Raw genomic sequence first — 16,340 nt, 5'->3', positions numbered from 1 at the left:
GTCGTTTGTTTGAGAATTTAATTGTGGTGCACATAAATGATGCTTTTACAGGAAATGTCAAATTATAAGTCATTTGCCAGAATATACCACAGCAAAGAAAACCATAATCTTCTTCAAAGTTTGCTGATCAAACTTGAAGCTGTCGGTGTCTTCCTGAGGGAAAGAGTGAGATAAGATTTGTCAGCAGCAATCAGCAAAGTAATTATCTGGAAATTAAACTTAATGTGTATAACAGCAATAACACCCTCACCTTTTACATTTGTCAGTAATCTTCTTCTGGATTGTCTGCAACAATCGCACCAAGGCTCATCTTGAAAATTAGAAAGTTGTTGAAACTAACCACACAAGCCCAAACTTGAGTTACAGATATGTCAGTAAATGCTTCATATGACTGGCACATTTACTGGCGATTAGCTGTGCAATAGCTGCACATAGAAACAAAGAGCCTTTGGTGAGACTGGAGATGGAAGGCAGGGGTTTCACATTTTAATGACAAATATAAAGAAAATCAATTCAGACAAATACATGGTGCCTTCTGCTTACAAACTGTCTGTACTTACAGGTTTCAAAACCCCATACTCCACAGAGACTTGGTTCTTGAAATTGAAAAAGAGAAATTATGATTATTATTGAAGACAGACAATACAACATACAGTAAACAGGCATCATTTTTATTCTGTAGTGGGCGAGGAGATTACCGGCTCGGTGGCATTGTAGATGAGCTTCACATATTGCTGCAATTGAAATGAAGAGAAACAAAGATCAAACTAAGCAAAACAGAAAAGTAGTAGAAAATACAGTAAAACATTTTTTGACTGAAATTAAAGCCAATATACCCCATTCTCTGGAGGACCATGTTTCCCTCCCTGTAAAACAAGTAACAGTAAAAATCCAGTAGCTGAGTGATACTGTAATAATGGCTATGAAAAGTTATTTAATTCTTTTTATACCCTATGATGATGATGATGATGATGTCCTCTTCCGCCATGCTACAGATAGATTGTCAGTCATTAGAATTCATTGATCTTTATAGTCTTTCTTTAACTCTGATACAACTTTATTGATTCTTCAAGTCACCTACCATTGGCATCAGGAATACATTCTCCCCCTGCAAGAGTTTCCCACCAAGGGTCAGTGGAATCATAACATTTCATTAGATGGTGTAATTTAAAACAAAAAGTGAATAGTTCTTCAATAAAAGTTAAAACTTTCATCATATTGTTTACCTCCTTCAGGGTTACACCAGTGATGTTCTATATGGATGAAAGCAACATGTTTGTAATATTCAGTGAAGCCTGTCATGTGAAACTGTATTTCTCTACATTTTCTTTTTTTTTTTTACTTATGATATTACCTGAAATGTCACATTGTCAACCTGAAAAAAATTATAAACACAAGAACATTTTTCAACTGTTCTGACAAAAGTGTATTAATATCACATAAAGAAATGACAGTGCTCCTACCTTGAAAATAGGGGAAAATGCCTAAAACAAGAAAAAAAGTTAGTAAGTAAAGAAAAATAATAGAACAATACCAGTTTAGATAGGATGTCTAAGAAAATTTTAAAGCACTTTTTGAAAGCAGACATCAAATAGTGTGTCACAATGAAAGACAAAAGCAACAGACATAAAAAAGATACAACATAAAAGGCAAAAAAATAAAAGAAATTGAGTTAATAAGATTTTTTATGCCACATTTTGTATAACATCATTAAGTTACAAGTTTTACCCCCATCTCCAATCCCCCTCCCACGTCCCTGAGTGTGAACAGAGTTTACTGAGACCCAGTTTATTACACTTTTGTCTTATTTTTTATAAATTTGTTCTAATTTTTCATTTCAACACAGCTATAGTGCCCCTGTATTTCATCATCAGCTTACTGGTGGACTGGGGTTCCTCCTGTTGGGCCACCAATTGCCTCTTGAAGGTCTTTTGGGTCTCCCAGAATGCCCACTGGGCCCCCTCATGGCACCATGAGCCTGTGTAAAGCACGGATAGACAGAAGTGTGAAGACAGTAAATAATTGTCTAATAAACTGTCAGTAGGCAGCAAGTCTCAATAACCACTATATAATGTATAGTGCCAATTTTAAAGAAATAGGTAAAAATCTTGGGAAGTAGTAGTAGTCTTTCTGAAATGAAGTATAGAACCACAAAGTGATTTGCCTATAGCTTACTGTAACTGGGTCAAATGTAACGTAACATCTTGTTCATATAATTTCCCCAAATCTGTCACAATGCAAAGATTGCCATGATTTCTGTCTAATGCACACACATATAACTACGGTACCAACAGTTCACTGCTTAACACATATCTTGTTTTTTAAATGCCCACACAGACAGAAACGTAAAAACAACAATTTGTGGTTTTAGAGGGAGCTGTATTGTGTAACTACTGATTGACTGATTGATTAACAACAGGTTATCTGTCTGCCCAGTATGCTTGCCATGAAAGTTACAGTACATAATTTACCATAAAACAGTTTTATGTTATAATATCTAAACAAACTCTCAGAATACTCAATAAAAAAAAAGAACCTAGGATAAGTACCTGTCTTTTGCTCCGAGTAGAAACTTGAGAAGGTCTCCCCGGCCGACGATCATTCCCATCAGTCCCTTTCATGGGTCCACGTGGATTTCCTTTTCCTGGTCTTCCAGTGGGCCTGTTTGCAAACCATGGGGGCATCTCATGTGTCTACCCCAAACAAGAAAAGAGAGTCAATGTTCATCTCTAACCACCATCACCACAGTTAATTATAAGATTAAACACATTGTATCCTTACTGGGTGGTCAGAGTCCCATTCTGGCAAATCTCCACCTGATCCTCCGTCTACATCGTCTGGGGTTTGTGTCACCGACTGCTCATCGTAACCAAGCCAAACAGAGATTAATTAATTCAATAAGAAATATGTAACACACAAATGGTAGAAGCAGCACTGACCTTTGTGTCTGTTAATGTCTATTCCATGTTACCTCATTGTCTGAATCCATCTTGGGTCCACCTGCAGGTGGAATCTTTTCATCCTGCCATGGCCTCCAGGAATCTGGCTGAAAAACAAAATTATGAATAAACAGTTTAAAACAGAGAAGTTTTAGTTTCAGTTTCATCGTCACCAAAAGTAATACTCACATGAGCAGCTACTGCTGACAAAAGTAAAGCTACAATATACAACAGCTGCATTGCTTCTTAGAACCTACAAGAAAATATCATTATTAATATTAAACTGCCTTAATACAGAGCAGAAATTTCACATAGAAAGTTACTTAGTGTATACCATCTACTGTATCACTCACCTGTGCTGTACAAGTATGCGTGTGGCCCATCATGCATTGATACTTATATCAGACATTGGACATTGAGACACACCATACATTTCTTAAATCAACACATCTTAGTCATGCTTAATTATGTGCAAAACAACAATTACTTCACACATTGTTTGCTAATTTCTTCTTCTATGACTTTGATCTCTGTTCTTAGAAACAGTACATGATAACAACAATGATGATGGTAATTATTAAAAAAATAATTCAATAAAAATCAGAAATAGAAAACACCATTTTGTGTGCTATACATACTTTTCTGGGTAGTAAAGGTAATAACTGCAAGAAATTTCCTAAAACAAGAGGAGTCAAAAAGAAATGCATGCTTCACTGGGTGTTGCCTGTTACTTGGCTAAGCCACTAAGTCACTTAATTTGTAATCACAAGACCAGGTATTCCCACGTGTGGCATCTAGTTTCCGATTTGCTAATACTGAAGGGTGGAGAATAACAAGACTACTTCCATAACAGTGGTTAACTAAAATGTTTTTTGACTGTAATAAAACTAATATTTATGTTATAGTTTATATTATAGTTTTATATTATAAGTTATATTTTAGACAAATTTAGTGAACTAAAGTATATTATTTCTGATATAATAAATATCTATTAAATGAATGCTACATATCATGCGGGCAAGATGTGTTTTCCATCTCTGATAAATAGTCACACCTTGAAATGTGGAGGTGGAAGGATTTCCTAATAATTGCAATTTCCCAACAATGCCGATGAGATGACATCCGCTCCTGTGACTGTATATAAGAAGATCTCAACATTCAGAATAACACTACAACAACCTCCCCAACCATCTGTGAGACAGTCAACTGAAGTTGTGAAGACTTAAAGGTACTTCTATGAATTGTTTGTTTCTGTATTTTCTGTGTGAGCTTGGTGGAATGGTTATTTTAAGTCTTTATTATTTTCCCTTCAACAGGTGTGATCAGTGTAACCATGCTGAAAGTAGTATTTGTGATTGGATGCCTCCTGAGCCTTGCTCTGGCTCATCCTGTAAGTGTAACATTCTCATACTCAACATCAATATACGTATGGATATATATGTTGATACCATTATTGTAGTAGTAATACAGGCAATATTAAACATGCGACTTGTGGATTTTCCACAGATGGAGCACAAACGACTTGCTCGGTCAAGCTCAAACTCTGGCTCTGACTCAGATTCAGATGAGGTGAGTGCTTCCTCTATCCCCTTGAATTCAACATTCAACACACCGGACTTTCAGTTACGAGATAAAATTCCTTACAAACTCCTCTGCTGTATATTCGACAATGAATGTTTCTGATTTTCTTGAAGCGTACCACCACCCGGGCTACAGCAACAGCAGCTGCAGGACTGAGTCAACAGCAGCTGATTCAGATCATTCTCACGCTCCTACAAAACCGACTAACTACTACCGCACCTCCTACCACTACCACTGCAGCGCCTACCACTACCACGGTTCCTACCACTACTACAGTTGCTACTACTCCTGTTGCTGCTACAACATAAGATCTGAAATATAACCAAAGATCAATCAGTGAATGACAACCAGTACTGAATGACATACATTTTTAACATCAGCTTTGTTTTGTCGACAGAACTGCTTCTTTCTCTCTTAAAATGTCAATGTTTTTGTCTTAACCAACATACTGTATTCTCTCTCTGCTAAATAAATATCAGAAATGTAAAACATAGACCAAATATGTTTGTTTCTCTTGAAATACATATGCATGAGAAACATGAATGAAGCTGTGTAGAATGGTGAGCATCATAGAAACGATTCAATAGAAACTCTCTCACTACGTAATATTTGTGTACAAAAACAGTAAAATAACCTTTTAAAAAAAATATATTTAAACAAGTTACAATATAGTAAATATAATTTGTTACTTCCATCCCTGCATTTTCCCAGTATTTTGCAGTAAGTTGTTACTACTTTATGTGCCCAAGGCCTAATAAACTGCACATCAAGACCAGAGGGGTTAAATCATACTCTAAGTGCTACCCTGGTCCAGTGATTAGGTTTATCCAGATAATGGTGTAAGTTTTTTTACTTTATTATATATTCTGGTATATTTTAAATGTTCAATCAATTATTTGTAGGCATGCACAAACATCATAAAGCTGTTTACATGAATCACGTCCGGTGAACACCAATTCACTGTTTCTGAACAGCTGTGAGATTAGTCTGTATGGACAGTGGACAACACATTATTAGGATTATGTCTCCAAATACATAATTTCATTATATTTCACTCCTTTCAAATATAAAAAAACACCTTTGGATGGTTGAAGGCAGAATCTTCTCTTTTAAAAGTGATAAATGGAGACACTAAAGTACTTTTGACCAAAATTCAGCAATGGAGTCTGTATTTGGCCTTTGTTGTCAACATGACTTTGAAGGTGAGATTTTCATCATCTCGGGGGACTACCAACATTTTACCCTTTCTGTTACTGCTCTAGGATGGATTCTTGTGTTTTTTCAGCTATGGATCCACTGGTCATTGTTCTGTGCTTCATGGCCTTAAGTTACTGCACAGCTTTCCTGTTAGCGATCATGTCAACTGTTACTTCTATGTTATAGGTTCTGTATTTTCAAATTATGTTTAAGGCTGCATAGATGGTACTTTCAATTCAGATTAAGATGTAACAGCTGGTGATATGAGGTCATTAAATCTTAAAGATCTCTGAGGAAAGAGTTGGAGTCAAACACTCAGGGAGTCATGAGGTTAATATATTTGCAAAATAATTATATTCATAGTCTATAGAATTACTATTTTATATAAAATTCTATAAAATACACATTTTCTCCTGTGTTTTTCACATGAGCTAATACACGCTTCAGTGTATGTCAATCCAGCCAAGTCTTGACAAACTTGCTGCAATTTCTGTTAGCAAGTGTGTGCCTCCTTGTCCTCCAGCAGGGAAATGAGGCACATTTATAGAGTTTTATCCAACATGTAACTGAAATTAGATAAAGGATCAAGACATACTATATTTTTCTTTGTTCTCTCTTTTTTCAAACTTATCTGCTTTACTTATTTAACTCCACACTACTTTATTCTGACAGGCATGCCGAAATTATGTAACAATATGTCTCTTACTCTCTCTTGTATTTATTATACTTACTGATTATCATATTTTCATCATGTAACTAAAAACATTAGTTTCCACCTTTATACCTCAGCAGTATAGTTTTTTATGGCAACCAGGTTGTACTGTTTTTTTTTTATTTGACACAATGAATCAATAACAGGATAAAACTGAAGAATGCACATGTGCACATGATTACCTAAGAATTCCACAGCATACAGTGTCTAGACGTGTTTACCATTTAAGAAGTATTCAGGAAGTGCCAACAACATCAGACAGAACCCACATCAGCACAATGTCATGACAGCTTTTCTATGGACATTTTCAGAGTTAAAATATAACTTGGTGGAATATAATAACAACAATAATATAATTACTTTTCACAGCTTTTTCTTCAGCATGCCATGAGATGAATTTCAGGGATAAATGAGCTAATGGTAGTACTTAACTGTTGAAATACAACCAAAACTTGAGAAATTACCTGATCTCTACAGTATCCCAGACCACAAATAGAAATAAAACCTACACATGACTCAATGTACAGCAGACCTCAGTTTCTTGGATGTCACAGGAATCTGCAAGGGATTCAGACTGGCCCCATGCAGACCCCTGTGGGGCCATAAGCAGGACCTGTTAAGACAATATTTCCCTGGTAGTAGGATTCTTAAATATCAACTGAAATAGAAATAAATAAATATATAAAAGTCACAGGAAATTAGAAATTAAAGCTTTAAAAAATACTCCCTCCCTGATACACTCCCTAAATCCCAAAATTTATTACAGCTCCACCAAATCCCAAAATGTAACACAGTGAGCTGGTAGAAATAAGACACCTCCCTCTGACTTCAGAACTGAATACTACGTATACTACAAACTGTTGAATGTCAGCAGAGCATTTTGATATAGATATTCATATCATTTGTAGTCAAATTCTTAATACAAAAGTAAAAAGAAAATCAGTTGATCATTTAGTATCTGAGGTGTCAAGGTCTACAGTAAATGATGTGTCCTAGTATATTTTACAATAACATAATAATGAAATACACTAAGTAGTTGATGAACAAAGTCAAATGACCAGCTAAGGGCTTAAGATGACACTATTTTTAAAGTAAAAGTAAAACAAAGTGGGCAGATATTCTATAAATCTTCAATAAATCAGGCACAAAAGAGAGGGATGATTTTATATGTAGGCTGTAATAAAGTTAATCTTCTATATTTTTCTGCCTTATTTCAATGTAACAGTGAAATCATATATATACCTTCTTTTTAACTGTACTGTGGGAATATTTTCACTATTTGTAATTTTTTATAGGCATCTGTTCTTCATGTTATGATCCTTGTAGCTTTATACTTTGTTAAATTGACTAAATGATAATTCAGACCCATAGCTGGGTCTGCTGGATCAATTGACATCATTCAGGTGGGGTAAGGACAGTTTAAAATAAACACAAAAGACTGAAATTAATGCATAATAAATGGCATAAAAATAAACTGAAATGATCTAAGACTTAGAATTTGAGACAAATCCAACTGACTATAATACATTATTTCTGATATGAATTATTAAATCAATTGTACCTATCATTTTACCACTTCATAGGTGTGTCTCTGAATATTACCTAGTCTGCCTATTTCCTAATCTTATAATGCGGAGGTGGAAGATTTCCTCATAATTATAATTTCTCAACAATGCTGTATGCAGATGAGAACTGTATATAAGAAGAGCTCAACATTCAGAGCAACACTACAACAACCTCCTTGAAGCTCCTGTGAGACAGTCAACTGAAGTTGTGAAGACTTAAAGGTAATTCTATGAATCGTTTGTTTCTGTATTTTCTGTGTGAGGTTGGTGGAATGGTTATTTTAAGTCTTTATTATTTTCCTTTTGAACAGGTGTGATCACTGTAACCATGCTGAAAGTAGTATTTGTGCTTGGATGCCTCCTGAGCCTCGCTTTGGCTCATCCTGTAAGTGTAACATTCTCAAACTCAATATCAGTACTAGTGGTCTTATACACCATTACCACTGGCAATATTAAATGCGTGACTTGTGGATTTTCCACAGATGGAGCACAAACGACTTGCTCGGTCAAGCTCAAACTCTGGGTCTGACTCAGATTCAGATGAGGTGAGGGCTTTCTCTATCCTCCAGAATTCAATGTTCAACACACCCGACTACAGTTTTGGGTTTTTATTCCTTAAAAACTCCTCTGCTGTATATTTGACAATGAATGTTTCTGTTTTTCTTGAAGCGTACCACCACAGCAACAGCAGCTGCAGGACTGAGTCAACAGCAGTTGATTCAGATCATTCTCACCCTCCTACAAAACCGACTAACTACTACCGCACCTCCTACCACTACCACTGCAGCGCCTACCACTACTACAGCAGCTACTACTACTACAGTGGCTACTACCCCTGCCCCAGCTACAACTTAAATTTCATTGTTTTCACACTCTTCCCTCCAGTTCAATTAGACATGTGGACAAAAATGAGTGTATTCTCTATTTCCTAAATAAACTTCATAAATGCAAAACGTGGACCAAATGTATTTGTTTTTCTTATAATTCATACAGAACGTATGAGGAACATCAATAAAGCTGTGTAGATAGATAGATAGATAGATAGATAGATAGATAGATAGATAGATAGATAGATAGATAGATAGATAGATAGGTTCAGCACCTTCACTCTTTCTCAACACCTCTGAGTCTGTGTTTGTCTGACTCCTGTGAGGACTGTGGTCAAGATGAGCAAACACAGACATGGTTTCATCACATTTCACAACTGGGATACCTTTCTTGTTTGTATAAGTTTTGTGTTCATCTAAAAACACCTGCTTTTGCAATACCCTCACTTTGTTACAGCAACACATGCACTTATTAACTATTAACTGTTGAATAAGACTTTTAAAAAAGTTCCTTCATGGAATGATCTTATCTTATCTTGTTTTTAGATTTTTAAAAGGTTCCTCTGAAAATGATATTTTTCCTGCAAATATAAAAATGCGTCCTCACAATCTTCTCCAAACTGATACAACACTATGTCGGTATAAGTAATAAAGATCATTATATTTATACAGTACATTCATCAGGTTGCCACATCCTCTCTATTTAACAGAATAAAGTTATTTGTGTGAGGAAAAATTTAGTTTTTACAGTTAGCTTATATTAGTCTTTAAAGCAATTTTTATTTATTCAATTCAACAACTTGCTTTTTTTTTATTATTATTATTATTATTATTATTATTATTATTATCTGAGCATTTTTACATTGTCATTAATCATCTTTGTGGTAAAATGACAAGTTAAAGTTGATTATTCATAATAATAATTATTAAATATTCCCTCCACTCAAAAATTAGTTGAGTCAAGCATTGACTTGTATTTGGGCGAAGTTTGTCACTAGAGAGGTGTTTTCACATTCCTCTACTGAAGGGGGAGATGTCTGTACACTTCCCCAAAATCTGAGATTAAAACGTCCCCAGGGAAGGCTAGATTTGGTATGATTTGTCTTTTACTCCTGTCAGCAGGGTGCTAACTGGGAATTTTAAGGAAAAGGCAGGCTCTGGTTTTTGCGACCATAAACCTGCTCGGGGCAGACTGCACCAAGGGTTCAGGGAGCCATGCGCTCTGGTCCAAGATTGAGAGAAAGACTAAAACAGATCAAAGAATGGGATGACCTGTAGTTTTATTACAGCTGATCAGTGCATCATCAGGGAGTGTGGTCATAGATAAAACTTCAAGTTAAATTACACAAAATGAACAAATTCCTTGGCAAAGTTCCAGTGGTCCCAACATAGGCACATATATATTGTCCCTTTTCCCAGTATTTTACAGTCTGTAGGTGAAGGTCACCATTGGCCTTTGTAGTGAACGTCACTCTCTTAAGTTAAGATTTTAATTTCTGGAGATAATACATAATTCACCAGTGCAGCCTACAGCTTTTATAACTGAATTTACAATTCAGTGTTGCACATGCAGCTTATCCTATTCCTCCTCCTCCTTTAGCATGAAAACAAGGCAAAACTAATAATTAAATATATAGATGTAGATAAAGATATAAATGATAAATATACAATAGTTACATATTTTATTGCACATTTTCTTTTTTCTGTTTCAGAGGCATTTGTACAGTGGTCCTGGCTCAGTGCACTGCAACTCCCAAAAGCACATGCAACACAAGCAAACAGAAAACACAATCTGTAAAATTTCCTGCTTGGTCAGTTGTGTTTTCTGTATTTGCAGCATGTTTTCTAACTGCTGTACATGTGCTGTGAAGATGTGTTCTCAATTGTCTTCTCTGTTTGTGCTTTCTTAAGCTGCAGTGCATTGAGCTGTCAGGGCCACCGTACGTGAGCATTTTGCTTTACTCATTTAACTCCACACCACTGGAAAGATCTCTCTCTCTCTCTCTCTCTCTCTCTCTCTCTCTCTCTCTCTCTCTCTCTCTCTCTCTCTCTCTCGTATTTATACTTATTAATTATCATATTTTCATTGTGTAACTGAAAGCATTTCAGTTTCCAGTTTCACACTTCAGCAGCACTGTTTTTTTAGTAAGCAGGATATAACTTGTACTGTTTCCTGTTTGACACAGTGCACAAAAGAAGAATCAACAATGGGGTAAGTGAGAACCAATATAAATGCAGAATGCACACATGCATATGATTACCCAACAATGTTGTTCACACTCAGCTCACAGTGTCTAGACGTGTTTACCATTATAAAGTATAAAGGATGTGGCTGCAACCTCAGACAGAAACCACATTAGCACAATGTCATGACAGCTTTCCTTTAAACATTTTCAACAATATAATAACTTTTCTTTTAGCATTCCACAAGTTGAATTTCGTGATAAATGACGGCTAATATCAGTAACAACACAAACCTGCTAGAATACAATAACGTCCTGCAAGTAAGTGATGGAGAAATGACCTGATCCCTAAGGTCTCAGACCACAAATATTGGAATAACATGCAAATATATCTCAACTACAGCAGACTCCAGTTTCTGTGGATGTCAGGAGACTGGGCTGAGTTTCTTATGGGGCCATAAGCAGGACCTGACATACTTGAAGCAATATTTATTTAGTACAGTATGATTAATTAATATAAACTAAAACAGCAACAATTAAAGCTTTAAGATACACTCCCGCCCTGACACATCGCCTAATCCCAAGATTTGTTATAGCCCGACCAAATCCCTAAATGTGAGACAGTAAGCTGGCAGAAATACAACACCTCCTTCTGATTTTAGAGCTGAATGCTACAAAGATGACTCACACGTCAGCTGTTGAGTTGACCATCCATAATGTGTCTTATCAGATGAGACCTGATACTTGTAGGCAACCTGATCTCAGAAACTCATCAAAGATGGTGTTGGGCAGGTAGCATACACTGGGTTTAGCAGAACTCTGTTGAATGTAATATTATTAACAATTCACTTTTTCTTTTTACTTGTACAACATGTGTTGTAGTACATTTAACAATAAAATACTGAAACAAAATACATTGACTAGTTAATAGACAAAGTCATAGGAACAATAGGACTAAATAGGATTTAGGTCAGTGACAAGACGAAATTTGCCTAGGTTGAACTCTACACAAAGAAATTGCCACCGGAAGTAAATGTACGTGAATGTACTGATCGTGTCCTTAAGTTGGCACTGTCTTTTTCATGTGAAGAACTGTATAATTTAAATTATGTGGAATTATATTTGTCTTTTTTCAGAAGTGTGAACAAACAACATAATGCTGTGTACATGAATCATGTCCAGTGAATGCCATTTCACTGTTTCCCAACAGCTGTGAGATCAGATCTGAGTCTTGCATGGACAGAGGACAACATGTTTTTAGGGATTATCCTCCAAAATAAATCATTTCATCACATTTCACACCTATGGGACAAATAGAAAATCAAGGCACCTTTGACTAGATGGCTGGAGTGCACATAGACATAAAAGTATCTGAGACTAATTTCTGTGATTTTCTTTTCTTTCATCTCTGGGACTTAAATTTCACAAGTGCAGCCTGCAGCTCTGAATTCACTGCCTAGTGTTTTACCCATTCTTGTTCTGCTCTAGGAAGGATTCTTGTTCAGTTGATTTCAGTTCCATTTTATTTGTATAGCGCCAATTCATAACAGATATCTGATTCAAATTAATTTCTGTACTTCTTTGCTTTAAGTTACGTCTTCCTTGTAGCATGTCAACTACCATGTTATGGTTCTGTATTTTCAAATTTTGTAATTTTAAATATAGGCAGCGTGTTTTCTTTAATGGTATTTCACGTTGCTTAAAAACCGTGTAATATAATATTTATGCAACAGATTTTCTGAATATATTAAAACTTTTGAAAACTCTGGAGTCCATCTATTTATTGGAGGATGTTATGTGAGTAGTAATAGAACACTATTTATATATAATACAAGCAGAGAGAACCACTATCTCATTTATGTCTTTAAATCATAAAAAGTATTTTCAAAGAACTTATTAGTAATGTTTTTAGTGATTTGCAATGTTATACATAAACTTACAATGAAGCAGTAGGCACAAATAGATATTATATTATTTACTGCATTTTTCTGTTTTATTTGTGTGTATAAACATTGATAAATGTGTTTTATAACCTTAAACTGGATTAATGTAGTATGGTGATATTTTCAATGTTTATTATTATTCAATTTAAAAAAATTTAAAGGTGCCTGTGGCATTCTTCTTCAGCTTTTATGGGAGTTTCTGGCAGCTTTATTTTTGTTAAATTGACAAAAGGAGTCAGACTCCGGGACTCCAGAGAATTAGAATTTGAGACAGATCCAATTGACTGTAATAAATTATGTCAGATGTGAATTATTGATTATATTGTACTTATCATACTCTGCAGGTGTGTCTCTGATTATTACCTGACCTATATATTTCCCAACATTAAACTGTGGAGGTGGAAGATTTCCTAACACGTCCCAACAATGCTGTAACCTGATGTGACATCCGCTCCTGTAACTGTATATAAGAAACGCTCAACATTCAGAGCAACACTACAACAACCTCCCCAACCATCTGTAAGACAGTCAACTGAAGTTGTGAAGACTTAAAGGTACTTCTATGAATCGTTTGTTTCTGTTTTTTCTATGTTATGTTGGTGGAATGGTTATTTTAAGTCTTTATTATCTTCCCTTCAACAGGTGTGATCACTGTAACCATGCTGAAGGTACTATTTGTGCTTGGATGCCTCCTGAGCCTTGCTCTGGCTCATCCTGTAAGTGTAACATTCTCATACTCAGTACCAGGGTTCTTATATGTTGATACCATTATTGTAATGGTACAATGCAGGCAATATCAAAGGTGTGACTTGTGGATTTTCTACAGAGGCATGAGGAACACAAACGAGTTGTTCGGTCAGACTCAAACTCTAACTCTGGATCCAGTGAGGTGAGGCTGAATGACAGTCGCTGTAAAATTCCTTAGAAAGTCCTCTGCTGTGTATTTGACAATGCATGTTTCTGATTTCTTTTTAAGGCAACCACCACTACTACAACTACAACAGCAGCAGCAGCTGCAGCTGCTACAACACTGAGTCCACAACAGTTGATCCAGCTCCTTCTTGCCCTCTTCGGATAACAAACTAGTACTGCAGCTGCTACTACCACTGAAGCTACTACGACTACAAAATAAAATATGAAATTTGATCAGCAATCAATCAGCGAATGGCAACATCAGCTTTGTTTTGTGTCAGTTTGTCCAAATGTCAGTGGTTTTGTCTTACAGTAACCAGAGTGCTTTCACACTTATCACTGTATTTCAACATCAAAGCAACTGTATTCTCTGTTGTATCTGCTAAATAAACTTTATAAATGCAAAACATGGACCAAGTATGTTTGTTCTTCTCATAATATTGTTAATGTTATTATTGTTTCTTTTATGAGAAACATTAATGAAACTGCATGGAATCATGGATCATGGAAATGATTGATAGAAAAATGAAATTAGCTTTTCAAATGAATACATTTTATCTCTAATTGTCTGTCATACACACATGGTTTTGTCATATTTCACATCTGGGAAAATTCTTCTTGTGTGTGCAGTTCTTATGTTAGTTTAAAAAACATTCACCTTTGCAATACCATCTTTTTTTTCACAGCAACAAATGTGCTTAAAACGGTTAATAACCACTTTGTAACTTGTCACTGTTGAAGCATTGAAAACAAACTCTACATGAGCTGACTGTGCATTGTCTACAGGTGTTTTTAATAGTTGAAAATTTCTGCTTTTAAAAATAAGAATTTACGTACAAACATATGTATCCTCATAAAGCAATATTCTCCCTGCCGTTGAGCCTCCTTGTCGTCAAAGAACAAATATCAATATCAGTAATTAGTGCCATTATATTTTGTCAGCTCAGACAAAAAGCAAGTCATGTGAGCTCTTAAAGGTCTCTGAGGAAAATTATGAAGTCAGTATCTGTGCAAGAGACTCTATAGAAATACAACTTTATATATATATTTTACTGTGTTTTCCAGATGAGCCAATGTATCCTTCATTATTCGTCACTCTACTTTAGCTGTCAACCCAATCAAGCTTCGACAGCATTGCTGCAATGTCTGTTAGCAAGTTGCACATGCAGCTGCCCCTCCTCCTCCTTCAGCAGGAAAATGAGGCATCAAATTCACAGAAAGAGAAAAGTAGAACATGGACAGTATAAAAGATGTTTTATTTGAGAAACTGAAATTCAATTAACAAATCATTAGAAATGTATAAAGAAATGATTGGTATATTCGCTTTTCTTTTCTTCTTTTTTCTTTTTCAGAAGCATTTGTATGGTGGCACTAGAGACCAGCACACTGCAGCTTATGAAACCACATGCACTCAATATCTTAATAAATTTGACAAGACATCATTTAGAAAACACGCTGAAATCTAGAAAACATAACTAAATACACAATTGTGTTTTTAAAGTGTTCGTAAAAAGATATAAGATGAAATTGGTGTGTTTTTTTTTTCTCAATTTGCTTGTGTTTGCAGTGGTTGAGCTCTCATTTATACTGTACTTACTCACTATCATTACAGTTTCATAATAGCATTTCTTAGGTTTTACTTCATTATACATGTACTTTATTATGTTTTGGCAGCTACAAGCACATAAGCATTTTAATCACAACAGTTTCCATAACATCATATTTTTATTGTGCAACTGAAACCACTTTCCCACCTCAACAGTCTAGTTGTTGTAGTCAACAGTATAGTTTGTACTGCTTCCTAATTGACACAGTGCACAACAGAGGAATCAATAAGTAATTAAGTGAGGAACAATAACTGCAGGAAGCACACGTACACACGATTACCCAACTAAGCTGTCCACCACTCAGCTCACAATGTCTAGACATGTTTACCATTTAAAAGTATCAAGGATGTCCCTGCAACCTCAGAATGAAACCACATTGGTACAATGTCATGACAGTTTTCTTTACAGGTATAAACATTTCAGAGCTAAAAGTACTACTTGCTGGAAAACAATATAACATTTCACGAATGTTCCTGTTTTTTTTAACTACTTTTTTTACAGCATGCCACAAGTTGAATTTTAGTGATAAATGACACCTAGTGGTAGCAGAGGTGGCAAAAGTACACAGATTATTTACTCAAGTAGGAGTACAGATACTTGTGTAAAAAAGATGGCTAAAGGTAGAAGTAGTGTTTCAACTACAACAGGTTCTGAAATGTATGTATGTGTAAAGTATAAAAGTAAAAAGTACTCTTTTGGTTTCTCTTTATTTGAAGGACATTCCTACTGACTGTTTCCGTGCAAAGCTACCTGAACCTTCAAATTGGGTCGAGTCTCTCTCTTTTGTCTTTGATGTCACATTACATGTGTCCTGTGTGATTTTTGGAAGGCGTGCAATTATAATAATCATTAGTTCCCCTTAAATGCATTAAAA

At 35.5% G+C, this 16,340-nt stretch overlaps 2 protein-coding genes across 9 annotated transcripts; one reads left to right on the top strand and one right to left on the bottom strand.

Annotated features, from left to right (window-relative positions):
• Positions 1-4: 4 nt before the first annotated feature.
• Positions 5-3,286, bottom strand: LOC127355142 (uncharacterized). 2 transcript variants are annotated; one of them, XM_051385647.1, is made up of 15 exons: positions 3,129-3,286; positions 2,972-3,046; positions 2,782-2,856; positions 2,550-2,693; positions 1,880-1,978; positions 1,464-1,484; positions 1,355-1,375; positions 1,227-1,253; positions 1,082-1,108; positions 951-989; positions 837-866; positions 699-734; positions 561-596; positions 251-310; positions 5-153 (listed from the first exon to the last, which is right to left on the bottom strand). In XM_051385647.1, exons 1-14 carry the CDS (start codon positions 3,177-3,179, stop codon positions 263-265), a joined length of 729 nt encoding a protein of 242 aa, XP_051241607.1. In that variant the 5' UTR covers positions 3,180-3,286; the 3' UTR covers positions 5-153; positions 251-262. The 2 variants fall into 2 exon arrangements, with proteins under 2 accessions (XP_051241607.1, XP_051241608.1); XM_051385648.1 differs by having other exon boundaries at positions 5-149.
• A 797-nt stretch (positions 3,287-4,083) lies between these two features.
• zgc:111983 (uncharacterized protein LOC550501 homolog) lies at positions 4,084-14,266 on the top strand. 7 transcript variants are annotated; one of them, XM_051385606.1, is made up of 5 exons: positions 4,084-4,167; positions 4,256-4,329; positions 4,446-4,508; positions 4,634-4,739; positions 8,761-8,958. In XM_051385606.1, exons 2-5 carry the CDS (start codon positions 4,273-4,275, stop codon positions 8,847-8,849), a joined length of 315 nt encoding a protein of 104 aa, XP_051241566.1. In that variant the 5' UTR covers positions 4,084-4,167; positions 4,256-4,272; the 3' UTR covers positions 8,850-8,958. The 7 variants fall into 7 exon arrangements, 4 of the variants coding, with proteins under 4 accessions (XP_051241566.1, XP_051241565.1, XP_051241568.1 ...); XM_051385605.1 differs by lacking the exon at positions 8,761-8,958 and having other exon boundaries at positions 4,634-5,009; XM_051385608.1 differs by lacking the exons at positions 4,256-4,329; positions 4,446-4,508; positions 4,634-4,739 and adding exons at positions 8,306-8,379; positions 8,477-8,539 and having other exon boundaries at positions 4,111-4,167; positions 8,664-8,958.
• The last annotated feature ends 2,074 nt before the right edge of the window (positions 14,267-16,340 follow it).

This window comes from Dicentrarchus labrax, unplaced genomic scaffold, assembly GCF_905237075.1.
Source record: "Dicentrarchus labrax unplaced genomic scaffold, dlabrax2021, whole genome shotgun sequence".
Taxonomy (NCBI): domain Eukaryota; kingdom Metazoa; phylum Chordata; class Actinopteri; family Moronidae; genus Dicentrarchus; species Dicentrarchus labrax.
The sequence above is the reverse complement of the archived record's forward strand: the minus strand, read 5'-3'. Positions and strand labels throughout refer to the sequence as shown.